This window comes from Suncus etruscus, chromosome 7 (assembly GCF_024139225.1).
Source record: "Suncus etruscus isolate mSunEtr1 chromosome 7, mSunEtr1.pri.cur, whole genome shotgun sequence".
In the NCBI taxonomy this organism is placed as follows: Eukaryota; Metazoa; Chordata; class Mammalia; order Eulipotyphla; family Soricidae; genus Suncus; species Suncus etruscus.
The window spans coordinates 90,773,506-90,799,873 of NC_064854.1; the positions used below are offsets into that span (position 1 = coordinate 90,773,506).

The 26,368-nt window shown below is 38.3% G+C and overlaps 1 protein-coding gene across 1 annotated transcript; it reads right to left on the reverse strand.

Annotated features, from left to right (window-relative positions):
* Nucleotides 1–5,246: 5,246 nt before the first annotated feature.
* LOC126014355 (zinc finger protein 18-like) lies at nucleotides 5,247–25,961 on the reverse strand. Its single transcript, XM_049777654.1, is given in 7 exon segments — nucleotides 5,247–5,405; nucleotides 5,407–5,433; nucleotides 5,435–6,036; nucleotides 8,692–8,776; nucleotides 18,118–18,209; nucleotides 18,640–18,829; nucleotides 25,471–25,961. Coding segments are annotated over 7 exon segments (1,542 nt in total). The 5' UTR covers nucleotides 25,858–25,961.
* Nucleotides 25,962–26,368: the final 407 nt, after the last annotated feature.

The following is a 26,368-nucleotide window of genomic DNA, read 5'->3' on the forward strand; positions in this document are numbered from 1 at the left end:
GAAAAACACTTAAAGAATTAGCTGAGGAAGCATGAAACCAGGAATCAACCGATTTAAATTTCAAAAACATTCTTTCCAAATAAAATGATTTTATTCTACTGTGCCTACTCCAGGCTTTAAGACTTAACCGAATAATAAGTATAAAGAGACTGAGAAAAATGAGCTGAAATTAAGCCCTGAACAGATAGTGCTGTTAAATAGTGCTCTTGCTCTAAGTGGACAACAGCATCAAGCACACCCATAATAAGGTTCTTCATGATAAAAAAAAAATTTTAATTTCAGGTGATTCATATGAAAAATACAAGTGGGGCCAGAAACATAGCATGCAGAAGGACGGTGGTTTGAATCCCAGCATCCCATCTGGTCCATCGAGCCTGCCAGGAGCAATTTCTGAGCGTAGAGCCAGGAGTGACCCCTGAGCGCTGCTGAGGTGTGACCCAAAATTAAAACAAAACAAAACAAAACAAAGAACAATTTAAGAAGCATTACTCTAAACCGGTTTTTATCAGCTTCTGCTGTAAAGTTTCAAAGAGTAAAATAACTTAGGTTGCAGTGTACATTGTTTTGGTTCCAACTACCTAATCCCATGTGTATTCTAACACAGCTATAATCATATACAAATGAGTGTCACTATGTTCCAATAAGATTTTATTTACAAGAATATCAAACCATAATTGGTTAATCACTGTTCTGGAGATTAATATGTAGTAGTATATATATGATTCTTTATTAGCATATCCACTCAATTACCTAACATCTTCATAGTATTTGCTCAAGAAAGGACTAAAATACATGTCTAAACTTGTATGTATGTTTACCATACTTCAGATTATTTGAGAGCCCCAATGAGAAACTTTGACCCTAAAACTTTTCAACCTTAAAGTTTTCTGTATTTTCTTCTGTAGAATAAATTGTTGATGTAAGTTCAGAGTTCCATAGATTTTGGTTGGTTTTTCCCCCCCACTATTCTCTCCCTTACCCTAAACTTTTTTTGGGGGGGGCCACACCCGGCATTGCTCAGGGGTTACTCCTGGCTGTCTACTCAGAAATAGCTCCTGGCAGGCACGGGGGACCATATGGGACACCGGGATTCGAACCAACCACCTTTGGTCCTGGATCGGCTGCTTGCAAGGCAAACGCCACTGTGCTATCTCTCCGGGCCCATAAATTCTAATGTTTTAATAAATTTTAAAGAATTCTATGGGGAAGCTTCTTGGGTAAATCAAGTCTCCTAGAGCCTAGTATGGAATCTCCATTTTTTTCACACCCTTAGAGATTTGTTCTTTCATTAATTACCATGTAGAACACTGCCCCTTAAACTTGAGTACGTGTTGCAATCCCCTGGAAGGCTTGTTATATAATATAGATACTGGGCTCCGCTTCAAATTTACAATTTTGAATCTAGCATGCTTTTTTTTTGGGGGGGGGGACACATCAGATGATGCTCAGGGTTTACTCCTGGCTATGTGCTAAGAAATCGCTCCTGGCTTGGGGAAACATATGGGACACCAGGGATCAAATCACAGTCCATCCTACGTTATCGCGTGCAAGGTAAACACCCTACCACTTGTGCCACAGCTCTGGCCCGAGTCTAACATACTTCTCATTCTATTACCCCAGGACAAGACATTGAGAACTGATTTTTTTTTTATTAATACCTTTATACCTTTATGTAAAAATCTTGATTACAAATGATTGTAGTTGGGTTTCAGTCACCTAAATACCCCCTTCACCGGTGCAACATTCCCACCATCAATGTTCCAGATCTCCCTCCTCCCCACCCCACCACCACCTGTACTCTAGACAGGCTTTCCATTTCTCTCATTCATTCACATGGTTATGATAATTCTCAGTGTAGTTATTTCTCTAACTGCACTCACCACTCTTTGTGGTGAGCTTCATGTTGTGAGCTGGACCTTCTAGCCCTCCTCTCTTTATCTTTGAGTATTATTGCAAAAATGTCTTTTATTTTTCTTAAAACCCATAGATGAGTGAGACTATTCTGTGTCTATCTCTCTCCCTCTGACTTATTTCACTCAGCATAATAGATTCCATGTACATCCATATATAGAAAAATTTCATGACTTCATCTCTCCTGAAGGCTGCATAATATTCTATTGTGTCCATGTACCACAGTTTCTTTAGCCATTCATCTGTTAAAGGGCATCTTGGTTGTTTCCAGAGTCTGGCTATTGTAAATAGTACTGCAATGTACATAGGTGTGAGGAAGGGGTTTTTGTATTGTATTCTTCCTAGGGTTGTTGTTGTTCCTAGGGTATATCCCTAGGAGTGGTATAGCTGGATCGTGTGGGAGCTCAATTTCCAGTTTTTGGAGGAATCTCCATATCGCTTTCCATAAAGGTTGGACTAGATGGCATTCCCACATCCCCATCAGCACTGCTTGTTCTCGTTCTTTGTGATGTGCACCAATCTCCGTGGCATGAGATGGTACCTCATAGTTGTTCACAAAAGGGTCTGTTCTCATCCCCATACTATGAAAAGACTTAAGAAATTTTTCCTGGAGGGGCCGGAGAGATAGCACAGCAGTGTTTGCCTAGCAAGCAGCCGATCCAGAACATAAGGTGATTGGTTCAAATCCAGATGTCCCATATGATCCCCCGTGCCTGCCAGGAGCTATTTCTGAGCAGATAGCCAGGAGTAACCACTGAGCACCGCCTGGTGTGGCCCCCCCACAAAAAAAGAAATTCCCTGGAATTCATAAATTCAAATTGATCTGTCTTATCAGTCATCACCATAATTCACGTTGCCATCATGATGTCATCAAAATGACAGCATTGTCTTCATCATTTGTATCATTCTTCTGATATATACCATTAACAGTACAATAAAAGCAAGTGAATAGAGACAAAATAAAAGTCTCAATATACATAAAACTCTAAAATATTCTCATTTAAATACAAAAAATCTGGCAGCATAGATGTGGTAAGAACCCTCTAGGATTTCTAAAATCTATAAAAGTTGATAATCATTTATATTAATTAATAATTTACAATTAATTATACCTTAATTAGTATGGTGTTTAAGTTTACTGTACAAAATTTCTCCGATACCACATCAGAGTACCATGAATCTCCACTATGTTACCACTGTTCTAATTATTAGCCTTCAACTCTCCCCCAGTTTGTTGATTAACAGTTCTCTTGGGTATCTAGTTATACCACCTATCATTATCAAAGAGCCCAAGGCCCCACCAATAGCTTTGTTACTTCTGGTTCACTTCATTATTCCCTCCAACAGCCTGGTATTCTCAGTCTATAATCAGTTCATTGTTCAGAATTTAAATATTTTATATAAGGGCTATTCCCAGTGGTTCTGGACAAGAAAATAGGTGGAGGCTACTCCCTGTGATGTTCACTGTGATTCAGTGATGAGGGTTAAATTTGGCAGTGTTCAGGGGGCCATATGGCACCTGAGGATCAAATTACGGGCCTTGCTCTTTCCTATCTTTCTACCTCTAAGTAAAGTGTTAAAGCACAGAACACTTTGGCAATAAAAAGCCTATAGAGGACTTCAAGAGAGAGCTTGAGGTGAATGAGAAAAAAGACAACAAGCTTAAGGGTATTATTACAATCTTTTATTTTTCTTAAAAACCCATAGATGAGTTAAGACTATTCTGTGTCTCTCCCTCTGACTTATTTCACTCAGCATAATAGTTGCATGTCCCCCTATGTACTGGAGAATTTCATTACTTCATTTTTCCTGACAGCTGCATAGTATTCCATTGTATCTATGTATTAGTTTCTTTAGCCCCTTATCTGTTGTTAGGCATCTGGATTGTTTCCAGATTCTGGCTATTGTAAATAGCATTGCAATAAATATAGATGTGCAGAAGGCCTCTATGTGTTTTTTGTCCCTAGGAGTGGGATAGCTAGATCACATGGGGGCTCAATTTACAGTTTTTTTGAGGAATCTACATATTCTTTTTCATAAAGGCTGGACTAGACAACATTCCAACAAGAAGTGATCCCCATCAGCTGATTGTTCTTATTCTTTGTGATATGTGTCTGTCTCTGTACATGAGATGGTACCTCACTGTTGTTTTGATTTTCATCTCCCTGATGATTAGTGATGTAGAGCACTTTTTTTCATAAAGTTTGCCACAAAGAGTGGTGAATTTAGTTAGAGAAATAAGTACACTGACAATTATCATAACAATGGTAGTGAGTAAAATAGAATGCCTGTCTCGAATAGAGGCAGGGGGGAGGGGGGACATTGGTGGTGGGAATGTTGCACTGGTCTGAAGGAGGGTGTCCTTTTTTTAATAAATGGAACCTAATTACTAACATGTTTGTAATCATGTTGACTAAATAAAGGTGGTAATTAAAAAAAAAAGACAACATACCTGAGGAAAAATGCCCAACACTGGATAAAGCCTTAACTCCTAATGTTTTACTCAAACTGAAAAAATAGTGTAATTGGTAGGGTGTTTTCATTGCATGTGGCCAAGCTGTGTTCTGTCCCTGAGACTCAAATCCCAAACTCCAGGAAGAGTGATACCTGAGAGCAGAGCCAGGTGTGACAAAAGAAAAAAAAAAGTACTTGGAATAAGTCAACAGAAAGAGCACTTCAGAGATAATAAAATAAGTATTTTAATCAAGAGTTTTTTGTTTCATCTGTATGGCAAAGATCTCACATGAGACGTTTAATCTCTATATTTCCCATAATCTCCTCTAGTACCCACATTTAAAAGGGCCAATGTAGTTCTCATGAAAAGAAATTACAACTAATCTAGATACTCTTTACAGGTAGCATTTCTAAAGTGAAATCAGCACATGATGCTTTTTCAAAGGGCCCAAAAGAAGATATGAACTGAAAGATAATTATTCTTTGTTTTGATATATAATCAATAAATTAAATTAAATCAGTATGAAATCCAATCCAGATGCCAATATAACCTTCAAATCCAAAACTATGTTCAGATTATCTTCTAATACATTTTTTTAAAAAAATAAGAAAATCCTCTAAGAGATGTAATTATTTTTGGGGGGGGTTTTGGGTTACACCCAGTGATGCTCAGGGGTTACTCCAGGTTATATGCTCAGAAATCGTTCCTGGCTTAGGGGACCATAGGAGACACCAGGATTCAAACCACCATCTATCTAGAATCAGCTGTGTGCAAGGCAAATGCCCTACCGCTGTGCTATTGCTCAGGCCCCTAAGAAATGTAATTTTTGCAGATAAAACTAAATACTTTAAAATTAAACAACTAATAAAAATGGGCAGACTTATGGATAAGTCTTCTTTCCTAAATGTGATCTCTGATGCTTATCAAGGCTTGAGCTCCAGCTAAAACTTTTCTCACAGTGGAAACATTTGTAAGGTTTTTTTTTCCCTGTATGAATCCTCTGACATCTATTAAAGTTTGATCTTTGAATAAAAGTTTTTTTCACAGATAGGACAAATGTAGGTTTTTTTCTCCTGTGTGGATCTTCTTATGATGGCGCAATACTGAGAAATTACAAAACCCTTTCCCACATAAGTCACATTTACAGGGCTTCTCTCCTGTGTGTATTCGCTGATGTTTCACAAAGTCTGAAATTTTCAGAAAAGTTCTTTTGCAGGTCGGGCACTGAAAGTATATCTTGCCAATGTGAGTTTTTTGGTGAAAAACCAACTGAGAATTCCTATAGAAGGTTTTCCCACACTCCCTACAGGTAGGGAGTTTCTGGGTCATGGGTGATCTCAGTTGACCTTTCAGGGAGACCTCTCTCTTCTCCTCAAGCCATAACTTGGCAAATTCTTCTGGATTAAGAGTAGACACATGAAGGCCTACTTGTTTCCCAGAATTCCTTCCTTGAGAAGAAAGCTGTTCCCCTGATCCTTCACCCTGAAGACTGTCCTGAGTTTGGGTAATATGTTCTCCTCCAAAACATCTTGTTTCATCTTCTCTGAAGAGTTTACTTAAGGAAGTCTGAGCAGGTGCCTCTCCTGAACCTTGACAGGAAGCTTCCCGAAGTTTTTGGTCCCCATAATTTTCGAAGTTTTGGTTCTCTTTGTCATTTTCCTGTCTATGTCCTGAAAGAAAGATTTGAAATAGTTCAAAACACAGTAACTGTTTTCTAATTCATACATTAAAAAAAAGGATTTCCTAAAAAAAATTCTTTCATCATTCCTAGTTCCATTTTATGTTTGTTTATAACTTGGATTTACCCCAAAACAGAGACTGTCTTACACTTGTAAACCTGAGGGGACTGGGTCAAGATACCCTGAGCTATCTGTCCTTACACTGTCCTTACTGCCCCACCCAGAAAAAAGACCAATGGCAGAAAAGGGTCTACGGAGGGTTCATGAACCCAAACTCCCACAGAGACATACCATGACCATACTTTAATTTGGGTGCTTGGGATCAAAGACAAATATATACATAAAATATAATATGTACTATATTATGGATATCATGCATGTATATACATTATATATTAATATATTAAGCATATATATACATATATATTTGGTTTGGGGGCCACACATAGTAGCACTCAGAATTTACTCCTGGCTGTAAACTCGGAAATTACTCTAATTTAATTCTATTAAGCTTTTATTAAATCTCTTAGATGTGTACAAGAATTTGTCTCAATAAATGTTAAAGCTTGAGAAAAAAATTTGTCTTCAGCTTCAAGATATTTCTTTATATTCATTTGTAACATAAGATAACAGGTGGAATTTAGTTCTTTCCTAATCTTCCTTAAAATTTTGTGCATAAGTGTTTTAGTTGTGGGGCCGGAGAGATAGCATGGAGGTAAGGCATTTGCCTTTCATGCAGAAGGACAGTGGTTCGAATCCCAGCATCCCATATGGTCCGCTGAGTCTGCCAGGAGTGATTTCTGAGCATAGAGCCAGAAGTAACCCGAGTGCTGCCAGGTAGGACCCAAAAACAAAAACAAAAAAGTGTTTAAGTTGCAAAATCAATTGAACCACCTATGTATAACAATATTCTACATTGCATTTCTTTCCTTCCTTCCTTCCTTCCTTCCTTCCTTCCTTCCTTCCTTCCTTCCTTCCTTCCTTCCTTCCTTCCTTCCTTCCTTCTCCTTCCTTCCTTCCTTCCTTCCTTTCTTCATTTCTTTCTTCCTTCCTATATATTTTACATTTTTAATTTTAAAGATTTATTCACAAAATTATTTGATTCATTATTTCAAAGAATTTTAATCCTATGGAATTCTGATATATACAAATTTTTTGAGGTTTACTCTCCTGCTGACCTGGTTTAATTCCAAGTTATTCTCCCATATAACCAAACAAATAACGATGCTATCTTGTAAAATCACCCCACACAACATATTTCCAACCCCGGGTAAGCGGGGTAAAACAGAGTCTCCATACAAAATAATCCAAACCAGGCTGAGGGCAATATACATACAGTCTGGCAATCTTCTACTACATATCAAGAGTGATCTATCTGCTAGAACTGTCATTTTTATTGAGTACAGAGGTCACTCCTAGGTGAGGAAGTAAGGATAGAGTAAGGACAGTGATATCATAATCCAATAGATGGTGAAAATATCCAACTTAAGTAATACTACTATTCTAAAAACAGCATAGTAAAATGGTTTTAAATATGATAATAAATATATTGCTTTTAAAAATCATGGTGCTGAGGAGAAAGTACAGAGGTGAAGGTTCTTGTCTTGCAATTGGCAAAGTCTCCTTGTATTTCCCTCAAGCCTGGCACCATATATGGTTCTCTGAGCATGCCAGGAATAAATCCTAAGCACAGAGCCAAGAGTAATCCAAATAAATAGCTGGATTAAGGCAAAAAAAAAAAAATTCAAAGATTAAAATCAAATGTCTCACCTCTAAATTTATACTCTCACCTTTTAATTGTATTCTCTGTGGTATATTAGCAAAGAAAAAATAATTAGATCCCACTATGATAAATAATGACTTGTAAATTTACAGATTCAGGGCACAGCAGTAGGGCATTTGCCTTACACACAGCCGACCCAGGACTGAGGGTGGTTCGAATCCTGGCATCCCATATGGTCCCCTGTGCATGCCAGGAGTGATTTCTGAGTGCATAGCTGGAGTAACCCGAGTGCTGTTGGGTGTATCCAAAAAAAAACAAAACAAAAAAATTTTTCCAGGTTCAGTACATTTTCTCAAACTATGATTCTGGGATCTCATATTGTAAGTGTAGTGGTATATGTGTATGTATGAAGGTAGGTTGAAGTTGAATTTAATATAAATTCTATCTATGATTTAGAAACAATATAAAAGTTAATCACTATTTTATAACAAGTTAATTATTTAACCTTTCCCATTCCTACAATTTATAAATTAGAAAGAGGATAAAACTACCTGTCCACCATTAGGCACACTAGCATACAGCACCAACCTTTGGTTAAAACTGTGTTAGAAAAAAATAAAATCATGGACTCAGTCACATACAAATGATTTCTATTATAAGTCAACATTTATAAGGCATGTAATAGAAAGCAAATAACTGTTTGACACTGATTTCATCAACTTCAAATTGAGTAATATCACCCATTTTATGTTAAAGAATTTACTTTAAGTAATATACACTCAATTGTTCATGGCACATAGAATGCCTTCAGTAAAATAAAGTTTTTACTATAACACTGCTACCCCTTGATCCAGAGAAAGTTAACTAAAGCATATTACACAAATATGTCTTTCTTGTCCTTCCACCATGGTAATATTCCTCACCTCCAGAGACAATTTTCCCATAGGTTTCCAGCTTGAGATCCCGGTACTGCTCCTTTTGAGTGGAATCCAGTTTCCTCCACTCTTTCTAAAAAAAAAAAAAAAAAATCCCTTAAGTTAATGAAGTTGCTGAGCCCAGTCAATAAAAATGGAGAAATGAATATGCCATAGTTTACTAAAAGTGCTCAAATGATAAGGAGAGGTTGTTAAGAGGGACAAAGCTAATCTAGATCTTCTTATCCTGGATGGAAACTATTTAGGTATTAAGTTCTAGATTTTTTTAAGGTTCATATATCTATGAATGAAGAACACAGAGAAAAGAAAAACTTTTTCTCACTATTCTCTTTCAGTGCTTCTAGTTGAGAACTTTAGAGAGTAAAAGTTTGATATGCAAAATATGTAAGTAAAAGCTCAATCAAAGAAGGAAAAAATATATGATGGGAAGTCAGTGACTCCAGCAGAAGTGTTTCATAACAATGTTTTAATGCCTTATCTTTCTATATTTAAAATAACCTCTCAGCTTTTCTGTCCACAGGGGTTCTTGGATACAAAAGGCGGACAACCTAAGTTGACACCTCAGTGCTCAGACACACTAGATACTATACTCAGTTTGCATTATGAAAATGTCGTGATAAAACAATTTAATATACTCTTTATCTCTTGGTTATGGCCTCTATTAGGACCTGAAGCATGTAACCAGTCAGACCACTGAAGCAGTCAACTGTGACCCACAGACTTATGTTATAGGACCTACTCATCAAACACGTCTAGACAAATTAACATTTCCTTCTGTTCTTCTCTCTTCTCACTACTTCTTTCTCCCTTTTCTTTTCTACCTTTTCTTCCTTATTATCATCAATTCAATCTATGTCAAATAAAAACCACACTGCTACTTTCTCTTTAGGAAAGAAAATTTGATACATAAGATGCAGCGGAAATACTACATAGGGTAACCACCTACATAGATAGGCCTCACTAACACATTATTTAGTACTCAAGATGCAAAACTTCGGTGTATCCTAAATTGCTCCAATCATCATATAATCCTGAAACCCTCATTCAGGAAGGTCCAACTCCATCACTAACAAAATTCCTAGAAAATGAGAAAACCTCCCAATTTCGACATACTGGCCCAATCTCTCTTAGCTGAATTATTAGTTTCTTTACCTTACTTTTACTATATTTACCTATTTTTCTGTTTTCCTCTTATTTTTTGCTTTCTCCTCCTCTGTTTCTTAAGCTATAACTAAGCTAACTATTGTATGTTTCTGTGGACATGAGAACACAGAGAGAGGATTCCTCCATGAGAGACAAATCTAAATTGTAAACAACCCATGCCTATAGTGTATATAGACCCTCCTATATACTATTCCCTACCCCTCAGAAATCCTACTATCCCTTCACCCTCAACTCCACCCTGATATCCCACCTTATTAAAGCTCTTTACCCTCAGTTCTTAACCTATTGGGTATCAAGACCGACCTCCTACCCCAATAAGCTATTAGCCATCACCAAAGCGAAGGGACAACCTCTCAGACCCACCCCTTGTCCCCAGTAAGAAACTACAATCAACACCCCTGCTGACTGATGCTGTGTGGCCCTCCTCACCTCTCCCAAACGTGGACTATTGCTGGATACAGGACTCAGCTCCAGAAGAATCCCCAGCACAAGAACTCTTCCAGAGACCTCTCTGCCTCAAATCTTTTCTCAACCTCAAGAAGACCAGGGTGTGCAATAAAAATTTGTCCTGGATCCCACACCCCATGAGAAAATCTCAAAACACAATGGGGAAGCCCATATTTCCTATATAAGTTTAAGACCTATATAATACTACCACTTAGTCTGTTTATCCCCAAATGTAAGGTAGTCTCCTGCATTACTTTGCTCCCTTAATTACTTTATTTAACTCATTGTTTAAATATATATATATATTATATTGGTCTTGTTTCTATTTTCTTCACTTCCTTCACTTCACCTTTTTTGGTTCTGCTTGGTACAAAAACCTACAATAAAAAGCCTCGCTTGGGATAATAGCTCAGGTCAAAACCAAGGCAGAGAGGATGGAGCCTGATACTCCCATCTCCAAATGCACCAGCAATATAATATAGCACCATTTCTTCCTGCAAAGGTATACTAAAAAAGAGGAAATTTTATGTATTAAAAACAAGCTCTTATCTACTAGGGATAAAAACTCATACTTTTTTACAATTCAGAAGCACCTCCCATCATGTACATATGTCATGTGGACCCAACTTAGACTACAGGTGATTAGACAGTGACCGTCCAACCCAGAACCCTAGATCCCAGACATAGAACTGACACAGTTCTCTGCAACAGCTCCAGGAACTAAACTCCCTCTGGGACATTCTTAATACTGCTCTGACACCAACATGCACCAGTTTTGACATGATATCCTGACAATGAGGAAATGGCATCAACTTGATCTAAGAGCAGGTTGTTTTATATCACCATCTAACAATAGGACAAAGAAGATTTGTCATCCCTTGTTCTGTGCAAAAGCCAAGATCGTTATCTACAGAAGACTGACTGTGACAAACATGACTGGACAGAACTTATCCTGGGACCAAAAAAAAGCCCTAGTCTAGGCTTTGGCCTAAAACAGGTGTCGGCAACCTGCGGCTCCGGAGCCGCATGCGGCTCTTTTGAAGGCTTGCCGCGGCTCCGGAGCCGATGTCAGAAAAAAAAAATACTGCTTTAATCTCAGCTCCGCTTCTCTCCGCTATATCTATAGCAGTGAGGCGGAGCTGAGGAGCGGAGCCAATGGAGGCAGCCGTACCTGGTGACGTATATAGCATTAAGGTAAGAAACAATATATGCAGTGTTATATTTGTTTTAAATGTTGCAATGGTTTTGCGGCTCCCAGTTTCCTTCGGAAACGGGTCCAAGTGGCTCTTTATGTCTGAAAGGTTGCAGACCCCTGGCCTAAAACCTGTACAACAACCAAGATCTCTAATTGCAGAGATCTGACTGAGATAACTGCAACTGAATAGGTCTTCTGGAAACATAATGAAAGACTCTATCCTAGGCTTCATCCTAGGATCAGTGCAAAAACCCAGACCACCAACTACAGAAGACTGATTAAAACAACAGTGATGGAACAGAACTTCTAAAACCATAAAGACTTCATCATAGGTTCCATTCTTTGACCTGGCCAGATACCAAGATCTCTAGATACAGAGGTCTGATTTTATCATCTAGGACGAAAAAGTAGTTTTTCATATACCACAAAAGGACCTAGGGGAGAGTAAATGAGCATGTAGTTATTGCCATGACAGTATACTTAAAGGTCGGAGAAACCCTGTATCTCTTAGGCCAAGGGAATACCCTATCTAATTTCCCCAATATTTACTGTGCCTATGCAGAAAGAAAAAAAAAGCAGAACAAAATAATTTGGGATGGGGGGGTTGCTATTGTTGTTGTTGTTGTTTTCATTTTGTGTGCTTTGTTTTGCTTTTATTTCAGGACTATGGTTATTGTGTGGTGGTTGTCCTTATTGCTGTGATGCTTTTTGGATCTGAAAAGGAAGCCAAAAATCCCTCCCTTTACCTCCTTAAATCCTAGAGATACTTTGTTCCAATCTCTCCCTTTGCCCCCTTTTGCCTCTGTCTGATGGTTAATAACTCCTGTCGAAGGTTAATGGCTCCTACTCCTGTTGACAGTTATTAACTTCTTTTGCAGATGGTTAACAAAGTCTATAAAAGGCCCTCACATCTTGGTCTGGGGCTCTCACTCTCTGCTCTTTGTGGCTCTCTGCCTCAATTTGTGTTGAGCCCCAGCATGCTGGATGTGTTGCCCCAGAATGCTGGATAATAAACCCTTTGCAACTGCATGAGAGAGTGGCTTGAAGTCTTCCTTGAGCACACCATTGGTCAGCCAGCCTCATCTTTTGTTTGCTTTTTCTTTTTGTATTGTTGTTGTGTTTTTCTTCCTTTTTCCCTTATTTCTCTCAGTTTAATATTTATAGCCTCTAGAAGGACTCCACCCATTTTTTGCTTGATTTTTACCCCCATTTTATTTTATTTTCTTTTCTTCAAACAGAACCACATGACTTGAACCATCTTGTTCCGCCTCTCAAATAGTGGGGAAATAGTGGAGAGTACCAAGACCAAACAGTTGTATGATCACTAAAGTGATCATAAAAATGATTGGACTTAAACACCATCCCTAAGTCAACAACAGAATCAATACCCAATCTACAACAAGCTAGACACAGATGGGACTACTTATAATAGCAGCCTGAGGGGGGATAGGGGATGCATATAGGGAAGTGGAGGGAGGACAACTTTGGTGGTGGGAATTCCTCTGATTCAATGTCAATAAGTACCTAAAATATCACTGTAAAAGATTTATAATCCACTTTGGTCAAAATAAAAATTATTATTAAATAAGTAAAAGAAAATTTGTCCAAAAAGTAACAATTAGCATAAAGGTGGGAAGAACAACAAAGAAGTCAAGTAAGTTGTTAAGTCTCACATTAAAATATGGATTAGAGGACTCAGAACAAAGAGCTTTGCTGCCCATAAACATTAGAACTTCCCAACAGTTTTGAAATTCATCTTAAACACTAGGGCAGCTTTCCACTCAGAAGGTGAGAAATTGATGGGATCTGTAAATTAAGTCCCCTCAATTAGCCCTAAAATTTGCCCCCTGTATTTTATTTTATTTTTATTTTTATATTTTTTTTTTTTTTTGGTTTTTGGGCCACACCCGGTGATGCTCAGGGGTTACTCCTGGCTATGCGCTCATAAGTCGCTCCTGGCTTGGGGGACCATATGGGACGCCGGGGGATCGAACCGCAGTCCGTCTCCTAGGCTAGTGCAGGTAAGGCAGGCACCTTACCTCGAGCGCCACCGCCCGGCCCCTATTTTTATTTTATTTTAATTAATTTATTTTATTTTATTTTATTTCCAAAACCATGGAACTGGAAACTAGAAAGTAGGAATGCTGTCTAATAAGTCTACTTCAATTCACAGAATGGTTAGAACAGTGCTAACAGAAAATTTAGACATACTATGTTTCAAGTCCCAGCTCTGCAATTTCCAAACTCTATGATCTTGAGCAAGTTACTCAACAATTTCTGAACCTCAGACTTCCCTAATAACTGTCTTAAACTCAACCACTCGAAGGTCTAACAGAAAAATAGGTTTATCTTCCTTTATAGCACTCTATACTTATCTATTTACTTATCATCACAGTTCAACAAAACTCAAGTATGTATTTGTATGGATATATACATGTTTCATTAACAGTTACCTATACTATATTGAAAGTGTGCTAAGGGAGGAGGAGGTAATGTTGCACTGGTGAAGGGGGGTGTTCTGGTTATGACTGTAACCCAAATGTGATCATGTTACTTAAATAAAATATATATATATATAAAAAAGTGATAAGAATGAGACTTTTCATATATATATATATAAAAGTGATAAGAATGAGACCACGGGAACTCTCTGAGTACCGGGACCAGGCCAGATGAGCCTGTGCCCCAGCCCCTACCTCAGACTGCAGGAAATCTCTGAATACTGGGACCAGGCCAGGTGCATCTGCACTCCACCCTCTACCCCAGACTACAGGAATTATCCTCCAGGCATAAGGACCAACCACAGGCCAGAAGAGCAGATCACATTATTAAACAACCCGAAATTTCAACATTCACCACTAAATGCAAAGAAATATGGGTAAACTGAAGGAAGACAGTAGCGGCTGGGGAATTAGAGAGAAATACTAGCAAGTTTCCAAGTCTACCAAAATGCAGGAGCACAATAGATGAGGACCTAAAAACAGCAATAAATGTCCTAGCAATAGAAATCAAGGAATCATTAGCCTGCAAAATCAAGAAATCTATAAATGAACAATTCAACCATCTCAAAGAACTTTTACAGAACATGAGAATTCATACAAATGGAATTAAGAAAAATAAAAACCCGGTAGCAAGCCATAATTGCAGAATTACACAGTTGGAAGAGCACATAGACAATGAAAAAGAAGTCAATAAGGAAACAAGAGACAAAACCATGGAAGAAAATGTCAGTTACCTAATAAATAAAGACAAAAGAAATAACCTACAAATTATAGGAATATCAGAAGGGGAGTAAAAAGGAAAAGGGGAAGAACAAGCAATGAAGGAAATAAAAGTAAAAAATTTTCCCACCCTCTGGAAAGATACACCTATACAAATCCAGGAATCAAGAAGAGTCCCTTATAAAATATATCATAACAGACCAATACCAAGACAGATAGTAATACAATTGGCAAACAACAAAGAGAAAGACGAATTCCTTAAAGCAATAAGGGAGAAAAAAACCCTCAAGTACAAAGGAACATAAGAATCAAACCAGATCTTCCATTTGAAACAACTCAAGCAAGAAGACAGTGGAATAACATATTTAAATTACTGAATGAAAGAAACCTCCAACTTAGAGTTCACTACCTGGCAAAACTTTCATTCATATGGGAGGGAGGACTAAAAACATTTTCAGACAAAAAAGAACTCACATTATTTGCACTAAGCAAACCAACTCTAAAAGAACTACTCAAAGATGTATTGCACAATCCAAATCCCCAGTTGTAACAACAACCACTCTACTCAATACAATAGTACAACAACCCGCTCTGTCAATAATCTCCTTACATGTCAATAGACTATATTCTCCTATTAAAAGACACAGAGTAGAGGATTGGATTAGAAAATAAAAATCAGGGGCTGGAGAGATAGCGTGGAGGTAAGGCGTTTGCCTTGCATGCAGAAGGACGGTGGTTTGAATCCCGGCATCCCATATGGTCCCCCGAGCCTGCCAGGAGTGATATCTGAGCGTAGAGCCAGGAGTAACTCCTGAGCGCTGCGGGTGTGACCCAAAAACCAAAAAAAAAAGAAAAGAAAAGAAAAATCAGGGGCTAGAGAGATAGCATGGAGGTAAGACGTTTGTTTACCTTGCATGCAGAAGGATGGTGGTTCAAATCCTGGCATCCATCCCGTATGGTCCCCCGAGTCTGACAGGAACAATTTTTGAAGTAGAGCCAGGAGAAACCCCTGAGCACTGCCGGGTGTTACCCAAAAAAAAAAAAGAGAAGAAAAGAAAAGAAAACTCAGATATCTGCTGCCTTCAAGAAATTCACCTGAGGGCCCGGAGAGATAGCACAGTGGCGTTTGCCTTGCAAGCAGCCGATCTAGGACCAAAGGTGGTTGGTTCGAATCCCGGTATCCCATATGGTCCCCCGTGCCTGCCAGGAGCTATTTCTGAGCAGACAGCCAGGCGTAACCCCTGAGCACCACCAGGTGTGGCCTAAAAAAAAAAAAAAAATAGAAATGCACCTGAAAGAACAGGATAGATACAGACTTAAAATAAAAAGATGGAATTCAATTATTCAAGCCAATGGGGAAAAAAAAAGCTGGGACATCCATTCTTATATTAGATCAAATTACATTCAACCTCAAGAAATTACTCAGGGGGCCAGAGAGATAGCATGGAGGTAAAGTTTTGCCTTGCATGCAGAAAGTTGGTGGTTCAAATCCTGGCATCCCATGTGGTCCCCTGAGCGTGCCAGGAGCAATTTCTGAGCATAGAGCCAGGAGTAACCCCTGAGCACTGCCAGGTGTGACCCCCCCCCCAAAAAATTGAAATTACTCACAGACGAAAGAAGGTCACTACTTACTGATCAGGGGAACATTACACCAAGAAGTACTAACTCTGATCAACATTTATGCACCAAATGTAGAGCCAGCAAAATATGAAAGTGATAAGAATGAGAGACTATTATACTTGCAGTCTCCAGTAGTCTCCAAGACCCTGAACCACCAAGGACATAGGAGGCAAACAATATAAGCTATCTGAATAAAGTCTTCAGCAGATGAGTCTCTAGTAAATGCTATATCTTAATATTACCATTGGGCCAGAGATAACTCAAGAACAAAGGACAAATTTTAAATGTAAAGGACCTAGATTCAACACCTGGCAACAAAAAATATATAATACCTTACTATGTAATATATTTCTATAATACTCAATCTTCCTAGCTTAATCAACAGGTTTACAGAAAGGAATTCTGCAAACTTTCAGAAACACCAAAGCTGCTGATTGTCACATATTACTATAACAAATAATCAAGCTACAAAGAATAGAAATGAGAATACTGAAATCTAATTCCTCCTATACACAGTATACTACTTAGGGAAGCCATTCTCAATCTTAAAGCGGATCTAGCCACAGACATCAAAGCTCAAAAGAAAATGGAAAATTCAGAACAAGGAGGTGTTGTTTTTCTTTTATTTATATATATAATATAATATATTTATGTGTTTTATATATATTATTTGTGATATATATTCATTATTCATTATATGTATATTCATTATATATTCATTATTCAAGCACCATAGTTAGAGACATGATTGTAGTTGGGTTTGTCATAAAAAGTACACCCCATTCAATAGTACAACCTTCCCACCTCCAATGCCCCCTAAAACCTTCCTTCCCCACCCTCTTGCCTGTCATTGAGATAGACATTCTACATGCAAAAAAATAAATGATTCAATATCAGAAATTAAATCGTAAGGTGCCTAGAAGAGAAAATATAGGCAGAATTCTTTGTGACAATGAAGGCAAAGGAATATTCAAGGTTAAAAAATCACTAATCAAGCAAATAGAAGCAAAGATAAAGAAATGGGACTACATTAAGAAACTTCTACATCTCAAAGAAAATGATAACCTGTATACAAAGAATATACACGAATTGGGAGAAATTATTTACCCAATATCTTTCAGATAAGAGGTTAATATCTGAGATATACAAGGCAATGGTGGAACTAAGTAAGAAAAAGAAACTTAACTTTATACAAAAATGTCAAGAAAAAAATGGTGGGGTGCTCTTTACATGGCTGAAATCCAATCACAATCATGTTTGTGATCAGGATGTTTAAATAAAGATATTAATTTAAAAAGAAAGATCAAAATGCAGTGAGTAAACACTTCAGAAACAGAACCAAGCAGAGACACATCTTAGGTAGAATCCATAAGAAAAAAAAATTTAGGGGCCGGAGAGATGGCATGGAGGTAAGGCGTTTACCTTTCATGCAGAAGGTCATCGGTTCGAATCCCGGCGTCCCATATGGTCCCCCGTGCCTGCCAAGAGCAGTTTCTGAGCACAGAGCCAGGAAAAACCCCTGAGCACAGCCGGGTGTGACCCAAAAAATCACAAAAAAAAAAAAAAAAATTTAAACCTTGGTATTTATTTCAAGTGGTATTATTCTAGTTTTCTTTAAAGTAACCATAACAGTAGAGATAGTGTAATGAACAACGGTTCCTCTCTAGTCCACTTACGAAATTACATCTCCTTTCAATCTTTTGAACTACTAACATACCCTCCAATCCTGGTATGCAGGATTAATAGGAGTCAAGAAACCCAGCTCACCTGAGGAGTCGTTTGGAGAAGAGACATTCCAAAATCCTGGTCCCTACTGTATCTATCATCAATTCGAGTAGGAAGCTGAGAAGCAGTCACCACTGACAGGAGATACAAGAAGTTAACAGAATCTGTTTAGCTTCTTCAACCATTCTTAAGAGGGTATAGAGAAAAATATTTACTATTATAACCGATACCTTTACCACTATGCACAATTTCTAGTCATATATTTATCATCCTAACAAACACCAAAACCCTCTGACTTCATCAAAAGGATCACCAATAGTTTCTCCCACTTCCTTCCTTAAAGTATAAAATATAAAAGTTTTAACCAGTCACAAAACATTTTAACTGTACAGTTTTAATCTCCAAATTAAGAGTCATCCATGTGGGTGAACCCTGTTTTCAAACTTTCCAGTATCCCAACCTCAGAGACATAATATTATAAACTCACACTTAGGTCTACTAAAATTATAATACCAAAATTTCTCCCAAACAGTTTTAACAATTGGATGAAAAACTGCCACTCACCTAATTCTTGTTCCATATCACACTCCTCTTTCACTATGTGGCTCAGTGTATTTTCAGGCCTAGAAGATGAATTCTGAAGTCCCAGTTCCTGAGGCTCCTCTTCAATAAGTGGTTCTATTTCCCCAGATTGACACCTTGTCTATTTCCCTTTTTCTGGTAAGATTTCCTGTCCTAGAACATGGATGCTAATCTAGAGAACACAAAATAGTAACTACTAAAACCTCCAAAATTAGGAAAGTATTTTGATAGAAAGCTGACAACTTATTAAAACATTCTATAGATGAAATTGGATGAAGGACCTTACCTTCATTCCCTAATGGCTAGAACCTACTCTAAGTCAAAGAGGCTTAGAATTAAGTGAGGTGAATTAGATATGCTGATATATTGTAATTATAACGAGATATTGTCATACTTTGATCAGGATTTTAGGGACAGAGTTTCTACAACCCCAAGAATTTTATAAAGAATAGTAATGAGTGTAGAGTTTCATTGTTTATAATAAGTCCCTTTAAGGCATAACTAATTTATGCTAGTAAGATGACTTTTGATAGGATACAAGCTGAAACAAAAAGAAACTAAAGAAACAGATATTCTAATTCATTCCTCAATCTCTGAGAAAAGGGTGAGAATCAGAAAAATAAATGCCAATAGCCAATGATGAACCAACTTCATCTAATAATAAAACATCCATAAAAGTCCCTAAACTACGTGGGGCAGTGAATCTCTAAGGTAGAAGAAAACATGAAAGTGCTAGGTAATGTGCTGAGAGCCAACATGGAAGCTCTGTGCCATCCCCATTTCCTCTTTTTGGCCATCCAGAATCATGTTCTCTACAATAAATGGTAAAAGGGATGGGTGGGAGATACAGGTTCAGTCTCTGGCATCCATATGCAATGTCAGGAGTGTTTCCTGAATGCAGAGTTAAGCGTAACTGCTGCAGCTAGCTTGGTCTGGTTACGTTAGAGAACTTCTTTGAATTCTCTCTAGGAAAGTGGATGCATGAACAGTGAAATATGAATTAAGGAGGAAACCATACAAGGGTATGTGGTAGAACAAGTTTCCTGATTTAATGTGAAGAATTGGGGGTCTAAGTGAGGGATTTTTGCTATAGTATGAAAAAAATGCTTACTTTCCTTTCTATGCAAAGTATCTCTCTTGTTACTTTATCATATACATATTTGATCTACAAACAATTCAACAGGTCTAGGTGGTACGCAGACCTAATGAATAGATAAATTTCAAGTAAGAGAGGAAAAAGAGAAGGTAAATTCTAACATCTCAAAGCAGTTTCTCCCTGGCTAAGCCCTGCATGCCAATTCTGATGTAGATTAGGGGATTTTGCAAAGAGCTAGGATTTCCTATCAAACTTCCTTTTCTGAGGGAAGAGGTTTTTGTTTTAGAGGCTATTACTAATAACTAACTTCCTACGGTCTAACTAAGAAATAGTTTTTTAAAAGAGTCAAATAAAGGAGACAAATTTACATGAAAGAGATGCAAATCTAAACCTGGTAAAGAATTTCTTCACAGCCCAATACTATTTCCTGACCAAATTTAGGATGCTAATTCTGAGGTAAAATTAGTTAGCAAGTCAAAGGCCCTTTGTGATGTCCCAAACAAAATATTTTTTTCTGTTTAAAACTGTAGGACATTTTAAAAGACAATGAGGAATAAAGTTGTTTTTAAGTATCTTTTGGTGCTAAGTTTTCCAGGTAAAGAGAAATTTATTCAAGACTTTATTTGCCTATATAAATCCTTATGTTTGGAAATAAATGATCAAATATATACATACTTAATACAACCAACGGGAGATTCATAGTTAGGCCAAATAAATGTAACTAAGCATGAGATATATCACCGTCACTATCAGAAGTTTTGGTCAGCCATCCACAGTGAGGAAAGGCTTCTCAAAAGGCCTACTAATGGGACTTATTAGATTGTAGCCATGTTAAGTAACCACTGAGTATTGCCTGGAGTTGCTCCTAAAGAAAGACAAACAAAAAATTAAGTGGTAAAGGCTAGAAAAGCGTTTTTCAAAAACCTCTGAGTAATCCTGGCAAACTACTGAATCAGGGGAAGAAGCAATCTCCAAATATACAAAAGTCAGTCATTAAGTACCATATTTTCCAGTGTATATGACTTTTAACCCATGAAAAACTTTTTAAAAGTCAGGGGTCGGGCCCGGAGAGATAGCACAGCGGTGTTTGCCTTGCAAGCAGCCGATCCAGGACCAAAGGTGGTTGGTTTGAATCCCAGTGTCCCATATGGTCCCCCGTGCCTGCCAGGAGCTATTTCTGCGCACACAGCCAGGAGTAACCCCTGAGCACCGCCGGGTGTGACCCAAAAACCAAAAACCAAAAAAAAAAAAAAAAAAAGCAAGTCAGAGGTCATCCTATATGACAGTATACAGCATGCTGAAACTTACTCCAGCTTCAGGAACCAGTGATCTGGCCCCCTCTTACCGCCAGCATCCCTCTGTTCAGCTTTTATGGGGCACAGAGGAGGTGCTCTTAATCACTGCACTCCAGCCAGCTGTTCTTGGAGGAGCCCTCTCCCTGCTTTCAACGTAGATCACTGTCTTATGTTTACATGTTTGATGACAAATAGTCTATGTTTCTAAGTGATAGTTTTCCAGCTAAGTACACGCATGATATAAGCATTTGAATAAAAATTTCCATATTGAAATCATATCTTGCATTTTTTAATTTCCATTTGGTGTGTACTAGAAGAGAGGTAGTCTTATACGGAGAATATAGCCTAAAACCTATATTTTAACAGGAAAAGTAGGGGGTTGTCTTATACACCCAGTCATCTTATACACCAGAAAATACGGTATGTAAGGAAAAGGTGACCTCTGTTCACAGAAATTAGATAAGAAATGTAGGAAGTACTGTGAAACTGAAGGTATCTGAGTCAAAACCAGATAATTATAGTTAGAACTAAATTCTAGGATATACCTAGATTGTCAGAAGAATTAGAAAATTAGTTGGTGTGCAGCAAAAGTAGATATTAGTCAGAAACTCATAAAAAAGATAAAATCAACAACCTAAACACACACCTTACATGTCTGTATAGCTAATAACAAATGAATTCAATCACTAGTAGAAAAAAAAGGAAAAAAAACAAGAGCAGAAATCAACAACATAGAAACCAAGAAAATACAAAAAAAAATATCAATGAAATCTGGAGTGATTTTAAGAAAGAATAAACAAGATAGGTAAACCACTGGCAAGACTCATGAGAAATAAAAACGTGATCCCAAAAATCAGATCAGAAATGAAAGAGTAGAATTTACAACAAAGCTTACCTAGAAGAAATGTAAAGATTTCTAGAAACAAGTCATCTCCCAAATCTGAATGAGAAGGAAGTAAATAGCAGAACAGGCAAATCACAAGCAAGAAAACTGAAACAATAATAAAGAATCTCCATAAAAATTAAAGTCCAGGCCCAAAAGCATGTATGAGTAAATTGTAGCAAACCTTCAGAAAAGATTAATCCTTAAACTCTTTGAAAATACCAAAGAAACAGGAACCCTTCCTTACATAGCTAATAATACACTGATATTCAAAACTGACATAGATACTACAAAAAAATTTTCTTTCAGACCAATCTCTTTAATAAACAAAATCCTCCTTGATGGAAAAACTTCAACAGTGTCAAGAGTCAGAGTGACAACACATTGTTAGGGTGTTTGCCTTGCATGGGGTGACCTGGGTTCAAACCATAGTATCCTATATGGTCCACAAAGCCTGCCAGGAGTGAGTTGTGAGTGTAGAGCCAGTTATAACCCCTATGCACTGCCAGGTATGGCCCCAAAACAAACCAAACAGAATAAAAAGCAAACCGAATTCAACAGAATATCAATAAAATTATATACCATGATGATGTGGGTTTCATCACAGAGATGCAAGGATGGTTCAATATACTCAAACCAAATAATAACAGATACGTATCAGTAAAAGAAAAGAAAAGAATTTCATGATCATATCAATCAATACAGAGAAAGATTTTGACAATCAGAGAAAATTTTTTGACAAGATCCAACACAATTCTACGATTAAAAAAAAAGAGAGAGAAAAATCTTGTAAAATAGCAATAGTCTATATTTACTATATTTATTCTATATTCTACACTATATTCTTTTTTTGGGGGGGGGCCACACCCAGCAGTGCTCAGGGGTTACTCCTGGCTGCCTGCTCAGAAATAGCTCCTGGCAGGCACAGGGGATCACATGGGACACTGGGATTCGAACCAACCACCTTTGGTCCTGGATCGGCTGCTTGCAAGGCAAACGTTGCTGTGCTATCTCTCCTGGCCCACTACACTATATTCTATACTCTATATATACTATAATTTATACTATATTGTATACTTGCTATAAAATAGTAAAATTCCTCAAGATAGGAATACCGATCTACGAAAAGTCTGTTACCAATATTATGCTCAATGGTAAAAATGCTTTCCCTCTGGGGTCAGGCACAAGATAGGGATGTACATCGTCTCCACTCTTATTCAACACCATATTAGAAATCTTGGCAACAGCAATAATTCAAGAGAAGGAAATCAAGGAGATCCAAATTGGAAAAGAAGTCAAAATATCTGCATTTGCAAATGACATGAAGAGATACCCTAAAAACTCTAATAAGTCCATAAAAATCTCCTAAAAAACAATCAAGCAATACTATGAAGTTATTACTTTAAAAAGTTCCATTCCTTGGGCTGAGCAGTAGTACAATGGTAGGGTGTTTACCTTGCACTGGGCTGACCTAGGACAAAACTGCAGTTCCATCCCCTGGCCTCCCATATAGTCACCCATTCCAGGAGGAATTCTGAGCGCATAGCCAGGAGTAACCCCTGAGCGTCACCAGATGTGGCCAAAAAACAAAACAAACAAAAAGTCCCATTCCTTTATGCAAATAATGAATCGAAGAGGCCTTTGAAATTGTGTCCGAAAACAGCAAACTCCTTGGAATCCACTAACACATGAGGTGAGGGACCTATATACTATGAAAACAGAAACACTTGAGAAAGTAATTGAAGAAGGCTTTAGGAAATGCTCCTGGATTTAAAAAATCAATATTGCAAGATGGTATCCTGGCTGATACGTTTATAGCATACTCATAATGGGAAGTAGGAAGCATATTTCCCTTTGTATGAAATATAGTACTCGATGCCACCCACTAAACTCTCCAACAGAAATGATCCAGCTCTAGGCTGAAATCAAATAATATGAGCAGCTAAATTCTCTCAGGTGAAATCAAAGTACAGAGCTAAAAGCTCTACCTCTTTCCTTGTGAAATGAGATTGGGGCAAACCTCCGGCACCAACTCTGGCTCTGAAAAATCCAGCAGCACTACCCACAGCCAACCATCTTCCGAGGCAAAAAACAGCAAACATTACACCAAGCTCCAGAAAAATTAATGGTCGCCAATCCTTCCAAGTTAGCCTGAAAGAGATGGTAAGGTTGGGGGTGGCTGGGGCAGTCTCCATTCAGCATGAATTACAGCAGTCCCATGCCACCCCCGTACAAACCTCTGACAGAAATGACCCTGCTCAGCAATTGTAATCAATTAATAGGAGCAGCTAAATCCTTTCAGGTGAGATTAGACTACAGGGCTAAAACCTCAGTGGCTTTCCTTATGAAATGGATTGAGCCAAGTCCCCTTCACCCATCCCACCACTGAAAAAGCCAGAAACTCTGCTCTCACAACCACCTTCCTGCCAGCACAAATCAGTAAACTCCTCCACCTAGCTCCAAAAAAAAAATACTTATCACCAATACTTCCCAGGTTGCCGATATTTTATATAACTAAACCAAAATAGTTAAAAACTGAAATCATAAGACTCACACTTAAAAAATGTGTCCAGGGGCTGGAGCAATACCACAGTGGTAGGGCATTTGCCTTGCATGCAGCTGACCCAGGACAGGCATGGGTTTGATCCAAGGCATCCCATATGGTCCCCAAAACCAAAAGCGATTTCTGAGCACATAGCCAAGAGTAACCCCTGAGTATAACTGAGTCTGGCCCAAAAATATAAAGAAAAAATAAAGTTTGTCCAGATTTCATGGTGGTGGGGGAAGTATAGGAAGGAATCTGGGAACACTGGCTGAGGGAGGCTGACACTGGTGGTAGGACTGATGCTGAAACATGTTATGTTTATTTTATGTTTTAGACATTTTATGTCTAAACCTCAACTTTGAATAACTTTATAAATCATGGTGCTTTAATTAATACATGTGCAAATTTTAAATTAAAAACTTCATCAGGGTAGAAGTACCCCGGTATCAAAATAAAAGCACAATTAGGTATTATATTCCTAAAATAGTCTTATAATCCAAAGCAACCTCAATAAAATAATATGTAAGTGGATAAATAAAATAAGTCTGGTGCTGTGTATGTAAATATTTTAGGGGATTATTATGTTACTGACCCTACCCTGATCGATGATTGTGCCCTATCCTAGGGTGTGACCTGGCATTCTGCCCCCACCCTAGGTGGTATCTGATCCCACCGTTGGGTGTTACCTGATTCTGGGGGATAAAAACAAGGGTCTGAGGAAGGCGAGAGGCTTTTGGCTGGAACTTATGCTGAGTCTTTAGGCTTCAGTCTTGTTCACCGAATAAAGGTAATATTTCCACAAGCCTGACTGTCTGCGAGCTGTTTACTCGCCGTTTCACCTCAGAACCGTCGGCTGGACAGGGTGGCAGATGCGAGCTCCGAGCTGGAGGGGAAAGACCTCATCCTCCATCCCTCCATCAGTCAATCTCTTCAGGGGCTGTCTTGCAACAGTCTGGTAAGACTACAGAGGAACGTTTGCAATCCCTCAACTTACCCACTGCCACAGCCTCTGGGGGGTTCTCTTTAAACTCTCCACCAGGGTGACTGCCTCCTCTCCACTACCTGGACACTGTTCCCGCACCCACATCTGGATCTCCCCAGGAAGAATTGTCAGGAACTGCTCCAACATGAGGATCTCTAGAATCTGTTCCTTGGTGTGAACTTCTGGTTGCAGCCACTGGAAACAGAGCTTCCGAAGTTGTTTCAGAGTCTCCTGGGGCCCAGACATCACCTGGTAACGATACTGCCTGAAAAGCTGGCGGGCTACTTCAGGATTAGAGAGATGCCCTTCAGGGACAGCATCTAACCCAGAGAAACGAGAAGCCTCTGTTTTTGCCAGTGAAGGCAGCAGGATTAAGGCTTGCCCAGGTTTAATGGGCATTGTCTGGCCTGGCAAGTGCTTTGAGGTGAAGGACTTCTTGGGTGCAGTTGTTTCTGGAGAGAATCAGGTCTTTAAAGAGTTTCTCTCAGGAAAAGGATCATAAGAGTACTAAAGAGAGGAAAAGAACACATATTCAGAAAGAACAGATTCACTTGGCTAACTTAACAAGCATTAATCATTCTATTCTAGCTTGTATGCTTTAAATTCAAATCAAACCCTGATAGCAGACAGAGATGTCACCATACCCAACCATTTGTAATATCCACTATTGATCTTCAAGTGTGGGATTACAGGATTTGTCTGTCTCTGTATCAATCAACTCCCATAAGGTTTCTCATTGAATGTTATTTTATGAATACAGCACCTCCGACTGGTAGTGAAAAAGGATGGTCCCACCTTCTAGGTGTGACATTTTTCCATAGATAAAGGACAGAAAAGGAGGCATGGCTTTTGTTCCTGAAGCTTCCTCCTGTGGCTGCTTGCAGGATGGTCTGCAGACTGGATAAGGTAA